At 36.3% G+C, this 7,153-nt stretch overlaps 1 protein-coding gene across 1 annotated transcript; it reads left to right on the top strand.

Moving 5' to 3' along the window:
* The first annotated feature begins 2,377 nt into the window (after positions 1 to 2,377).
* On the top strand, positions 2,378 to 7,153 carry LOC120272128 (acid beta-fructofuranosidase-like). The gene is made up of 7 exons (XM_039278879.1): positions 2,378 to 2,733; positions 2,858 to 2,866; positions 2,959 to 3,827; positions 5,713 to 5,874; positions 5,965 to 6,200; positions 6,301 to 6,388; positions 6,712 to 7,153. Exons 1-7 carry the CDS (start codon positions 2,412 to 2,414, stop codon positions 6,904 to 6,906), a joined length of 1,881 nt encoding a protein of 626 aa, XP_039134813.1. The 5' UTR covers positions 2,378 to 2,411; the 3' UTR covers positions 6,907 to 7,153.

The following is a 7,153-nucleotide window of genomic DNA, read 5'->3' on the forward strand; positions in this document are numbered from 1 at the left end:
CTCTATTTTTATTCCAATAATTCATGCCACATTATTGGCCTCCTTCATTGTGTGTGTATGTGCTCTGCTCTGTGTGAGTGAAGACATATATAATATTTTACAACCTGTGGATCCACATGTCTAGCAAGGAACACATGCCCATTTATTACTAGCAACCCATGTTTTTCTCTCTATTTTTTACTTTTTATGTTTTTTGACAAAGGGATCTGCATCTTCTCAAGTCTAGATCTTCTTAATTATGATTTATATTTTCATACCTTAGTATTATTTTTATAAATAATCACTTATATTGGGCTTAATTAAATGCTTAAAAATAAAAGTCTTTATGTTTAGTTATGGCTATCAATTGATCAAGTTATTTATAACTAATTCTAGTGCAAGATTGAGTTTTTTTCTGTCATTTATATGGAAATTTGAGATTTATTTTTTTATTAATAGTATTAAATTAATTTTTGAAATTTAATTTGGTTTGATAGCTCGCGGAATATATGTATGTATCATGTATCTATGAAATGTAACATTGATTTATTTAAAATGTTATATAATCTAGGCAATTAAAATTTTTAAAAGTTTTTCAATTTTCTTCATAAATATCAAAATTCATATTAATATTTTGATATTTTAATGGTATGAATAATTATTTGCATGAGTTGAGTTGCTGTCCTTATGATAATACATGTGAATTTTGGCATGTTGGCCTGTCTGACTGTACATCAAGTCATGAGTGATTCATTCCATCCCCACATGTCAAACCTTGTTTTTCTTTTAATTTTTTTCTTGAATTATTTGTTGGTTGTTTTGTTATTGAGATTTACATCAACCATCATTGTTATTTTTTTTTTTTTAGTTATATCCGTACAGATTTATTAAATATACCACGCACTAGGGCTGTGCACGGTCCAAAACCGGACCGGTCCAAAACCTGACCTGGACCGAGTTAAACAGTTCTTTATTATCGAATCGGACCGGACTAAATATCGAGAAAACCTGACCGGTCCAAACTGCTTTTGGACCGGTCCCGGTCCGGTTTGGACCGTTTTTGGACTAATTTGAGTCCCAATCCGGTTCGATCCCGATTTTTTATGAATTAAAAATTAAATTAATAGAATGGTCATTTAATATATAGAGTTAAAAACAAACAATCGACCATTCATTAGATAGAAAATTTCATATATATATATAGAGAGAGAGAGTTTAAGGTAAAAATAATTAAACAGGGTAAACCGGTCCGGTTTGGACCGCGGTTCCAAAAACTGGAACCGGACCGGACCGGTCTGGAACCGGTTTCAAAACCGGACCGGACCGGTTAATAATGAAACCGGTTGGAACCGGACCGGCGGTTCAAAAAAAACCGGTCCGGTCCGGTTTACAGTTTAACCGGTTTTTTTGAACAGCCCTACCACGCACCATCACTTTGTGCATAAAACATCCTATAATGTTCATGTAGTGCCGATCTCTTCCATAAAAACGGAGTGCTTTAATTATTGGGTTAGCTCATTGTTAGTTAACAAGTTAAAAGTCTCAATTATAGTGTTTTTCATGAAATGATTTTTTAAAAAAAATAGGTATAATAAATATAAACATAAATCTTTATTTTTAAAAAAATATAGAAAAATAAATTAATGAAATATGAAAGTTTGTTAGTATTAATCATTGTTGATATTATTTTGAAGGATGTTGGAATTAATTCTTGTCCAAAGATTTTATTGTTATTAAATTTTTCATCAATCTGTACATAGTTTTCATTAAATCTATATAAATATGAAAAGGTTCTTGATTATCAATTTAATCTCTAAAAATATTATATTATTTACCATACTTATGATTTATATAAATATATATATATATATATATATATATATATATATATATATATATATTAGGAAACATTAAATTATTTGTTCACCATTTTTGTAATATTTTCTATTTCAGACCCTTCTAAAATTTCAATAACTATGCCCTAAAAAGTTCAATAGACAATATTATATCATGCCAGACAAAAGGAATGATATGACTAATATGGTCGGTTTGTGTATTTAACTCCAATATATATATATACATAAAAAAAGTTTTGACAATTACCAAATATATTTATATTTTTTATAATAATATAAAGTTTATTTTCACTATAATACAAATATAAAATTTTTAAAAAATAATTTAAAAATATTAAAAAAAAATTAATAATAACATCATGCACCGTTTTCTGTGTCTCCAAACTAAGAATCTAAACATAGGCCATTTCCTAATGCTTCGGGCAGCCGACCAATTGCAATCCTCCCCTCCAAAACCCGGGCCCACATATCCACGTCAGCATCGCCCTCTCGGGCCAGCACCACCTCCACGTCTCCTTCCATAAGAACACCTCTTCCAACCCCCATCAATGGCCATCTCCTCCTCCACCTCCTCCAATGGCGGACTACATCCCTCTCGCTTCCTCCCCTTCTTCTCCTCCCCCTGTCCGCCATCTAAAGCTCCTGTCATTCGCCCTCGCTACGGCACTTTTGACCCTCGTTGTCTTCCTCAATGTCCACAATCACTCCAACCACTCCCAGAACCCCATCCTCCATCCTTCCTCACCTCTTTCACGTGGACCCTCTCATGGCGTCTCCGAGAAGACTTCCGGCATCTCCAGCCTTCTCCATTCCACCCCTTTCTTCCCCTGGACCAACCACATGCTCCAATGGCAGCGCACCGCCTTCCATTTCCAACCCGAAAAGAACTGGATGAATGGTTCCTCTCCTTCCCCATTCCTCCTCCAAATCGAGATTTTCCTCTATTTTTTTTTTCTATAGATACTGATGATTTGATTGTTTGTGTTTTTTCTTTGGTTGTTTTGAATTTTCCATGGATCTAGATCCGAATGGTGAGTTCTTCTTCTCTCTTCTTCGTTGATGGTTTATTGATTGGTTTTTAGAGTTCTTGTTTGGATGGTAATGGTGGTGAGATTAATGGCAGGGCCGGTGTTCTACAAAGGATGGTACCATTTGTTCTACCAGTACAACCCTGATTCAGCGGTGTGGGGGAACATCACTTGGGGCCACGCCGTGTCGCGCGATCTCATCCGATGGCGACATCTCCCTCTCGCCATGGTTCGCGATCAATGGTACGACTCCGACGGCGTCTGGACCGGCTCCGCCACCATCCTCCCCGACGGCACTCTCATCATGCTCTACACCGGATCCACCAACGCCTCCGTACAGGTCCAAAACCTCGCCATCCCCACCGACCCCACAGATCCACTCCTTCTCGAGTGGACAAAATCAGATGCGAACCCCGTCCTCATCCCGCCGCCGGGAGTAGGCCCGAAGGATTTCCGGGATCCAACCACGGCGTGGTACGATGACGAGGCCGAAGCGTGGCGGTTCGTGATCGGAACGAAGGAGGACAAAGGGCACTCAGGGATCGCGCTGGTGTACCAAACGAAGGACTTCTTGAACTACGAGCTACTTCCGGGAAGGCTTCACGGGGTTGCGAGGACGGGGATGTGGGAGTGTGTCGACTTCTACCCCGTTGCGACAACGGCGGGGGTTGGTGGTTTGGATACATCAATCGTCGGCGAGAAGGTGAAGCATGTGCTGAAGGCGAGCATGGATGATGACAGGCATGATTACTACGCCATTGGAATGTATGAGAGCGAGAAGGTGAGATGGGTACCAGATGATCCGGAAGAGGACGTGGGCCTGGGTTTGAGGTACGATTGGGGCAAGTTCTACGCTTCAAAGACGTTCTTTGATCAACAAAGAGCGCGGCGAGTGCTCTGGGGATGGGTTGGTGAGACCGATAGTGAATTCGCTGATGCGCAAAAAGGTTGGGCTTCTCTCCAGGTACTCACAAGCCATTCACGCTTCTCTCTCTCTAATTATTTTTCTTTTTATCATTCTGCTTCTCCAGTTCTCCTGTGCATTGTGATGGTACTGGTAGACTTGTGAAATTAGTAAGCTATTTCTGATGGTTATAATAATTGATTTCTCAGATACAGTAGTATTTTTATTTTATTATTTAATTGAGATCTAGCGCATTAATTTTGCAATAAATGGTTTGCATTTTATTCCTTACAATACTTTAAAGATTGAGAGTTTGCATGATTTGTATTTTATTTCTGTTGATACTTTGAAAGATTGAGAGTTTGAATTATTTGTATTTCATTACTATTGATACTTGAAAGATTGCGAGTTTGAATCATGCTTATGACTTATAATTTTAAAACGGACTTATAATTTTAAAACGGATGGAGTATGCTAGATTATAATAAATTTGGAAATGATAATTATGAATTTTTTTAATTAGTATTTTTTTTAAAAAAAATTATGACTAGTTTTTGATTTTATAGAGGGACTTGAATACGAATTCTTTTGGATCTAATGGCTATTATTTATTTGATTAAACTTAGAAATTGATTTTCGAAACCTAGAGTTTTCGATTGAATAAATGAAATACGATCAACTGTTATTAGTAATATTTTATTTATGAATTTTGTTTTATTATTCATCTGTCTTTGATTTAATTATTTTGTTCGGAAAAAAATAGTTATTTGATGATAAATATAATACCTACTTCCTTGAAAAGTCTTTTTTTTTTTTCTTTCTGTTTTTTAGATTGAATAGGCTTAGATTTATTGTATTAGACATTATAAACAAATAATATTATTTAGAAAAATTCTGGAGGCTATTGAAAATTCATAGCGAGTCTCCGAAGAAGACTCCAGAAGCATGAATAACTTTAGGGAGAAGAGACAGATAAAAGAAGTGGCTTGAGGGAACTAAATTTATTGACAATACTTAGCTTTGGATTCAAATGTTAATCAAGAGCTATACGTGTCAAAACCGGCTTTTTATTCAAACCTGGAGAAGCAGGGTCTCTATCATAGTAAAGTAGTTTCTGGCAGGCCAATGCACCCCATTGCAACCTAACTATAATCTCATTTGGTTTGTAGTTGTGTTTGATTTGACTACTACATAGCCTTCCCCCCATGTGACCAGCCTTACGCATGCTTGATGTTGTGATGTTATCCTAAAAATATTGCTAACATAATTATTATTCCTAATGACTTGTGTGGTTGAGCTTTTGATTGAGCTTAAATAATGAAATTATTGGAGTATAACAGACAAAAGATACGTGGATGAGAGTGATAACAGGATATGATTGTTTTGGAGGAAATGTGATTGATTTTTCAGCTCATCTAGAAAGGTATTGGAGCTGAGTCAGAGCTGAGCTGGAGTGTTTGATAAGCTTACGAATTATTGAAATAATTTAGTATTAGTATGATAGCCTGAGTTAATGACATAATCTCACCTGCCTTTTTAATCTTGAGGTCAGTATTAAATTTTGAATTAGTAATGTTAAGAGTGAAGACTAAACCTTGTTCAAAAAGGTTTTGGATGAAAAGTAATACATTTTCCAGACATGAATGTTTGGGTGTGTGATGCTCCCTAAAGTCTGTCTTCACCAACTAAAACCTTCCCCATGCCCAACCAACCCTTTAAAATACATAGTATCTGTGGGGCCACCTCATCATCGATTTGGGGTTTAAATTATTGACCATTTTCTTGCCAATGATATGTAATACATTTGTGATTTGGGATTATATTCTTGTACAGTAATCATTCAACACATTATTATCTGCATATTTATTCCTTTTAGTTTACTGTTTAAAAAAATGCACCCATAATTACTGTAAGATCTTAGTATTCAGAATATTCTACATGACAGGGAATCCCTCGGACAGTGTTGCTTGATCTGAAGACAGGAAGCAACCTGTTGCAATGGCCAGTTAAGGAGGTGGAGAGCCTTAGAGCAAGTAGCCAAGAGTTTACCAACATCAATATCAGTTCTGGATCAGTTGTACCCCTTGATGTCCGATCAGCAACACAGGTAGTCCTTAACTTCCCTTTCATCTTGCATGTATTAATCTCATATCCAGGAATTAAAACAAGAGTCATATATTATTGCTTGCATACTCAGTTGGACATTGAGGCTGAGTTTGTGATAGATGCTGCTTCTTTGGCTGAGACATTAGAGGCTGATGTGGGATACAATTGCAGCACCAGTGGTGGAGCCACACACAGAGGTGCTCTGGGGCCATTTGGTTTGCTTGTTTTAGCTGATCCTAAGCTATCTGAACAAACTGCAGTATACTTTTACATTGCAAAAAAGCCTGATGGTGGTCTTCAAACTCACTTCTGCCATGACGAAATGAAGTATATATACTATGCCTTTTTATTCTTGTTTCATAGTTGTGTTGTTTCTTACTTGTTTGGAAGCTAAACATAACTCATATTAACATTCTATTAATTGCAGATCTTCCCACGCTAATGACATCTATAAGAGAGTGGTTGGCAACAAAGTCCCAGTGCTTGATGGTGAGACATTGTCAGTAAGGATACTGGTAAGTTGATGCTCCGGTGTTTACTGCAAAGCATTTGATTTACATTGCTCCATTTTTATCAATTTTTCCATGCTTGGTTTTATTCAGTCAAATTTTACAAGCAAGTTAGTGTACATATTGATTTAATCATGTTGCATATTAGTTCAAAACCTGTGTTAGTAATGAATAAATAGTTGCACATACTCATTAATGATCAAACTGGGTCTCAATGACTCAATGAACTTATGATGGTAATGAATGAACATCAATGTCAACTTTTTTGGTCACTCTGTATTCAACAAGACACAATGAAATTTTTTATGATACATTGTTGCTGTTTTTAGGTGGATCATTCAATTGTAGAGAGTTTTGCTCAAGGAGGGAGGACATGTATCACATCCAGAGTATATCCAACAGAAGCCATTTACAATTCTGCTCGAGTTTTCGTCTTCAACAACGCCACCGGCGCACGTGTGGCTGCCAAATCCATAAAGGTATGGCAGATGAATGCTGCAGAATTTGATGAATCTGCATTTTAAGAGTAAATCATATGATATGCATATACATGTATATTCATTCATGCTTTGAAATGGGTAATCTACCTTCATGATCTTTTTTTTTTTTTTGGGTGTATTTTTGCCTCATTGGCCTATTGTTGATCAGGTATCATTTTGTCTAGTGTGTCATTGTAGCTTGAAGAAACAACAGGTCCTAAGTCCTTGTATTATATATATATATATATATGTTATTATGGCCCCTTGATTATTAATTTATTATTTTATCATC

Source organism: Dioscorea cayenensis, chromosome 11, assembly GCF_009730915.1.
Source record: "Dioscorea cayenensis subsp. rotundata cultivar TDr96_F1 chromosome 11, TDr96_F1_v2_PseudoChromosome.rev07_lg8_w22 25.fasta, whole genome shotgun sequence".
Taxonomy (NCBI): domain Eukaryota; kingdom Viridiplantae; phylum Streptophyta; class Magnoliopsida; order Dioscoreales; family Dioscoreaceae; genus Dioscorea; species Dioscorea cayenensis.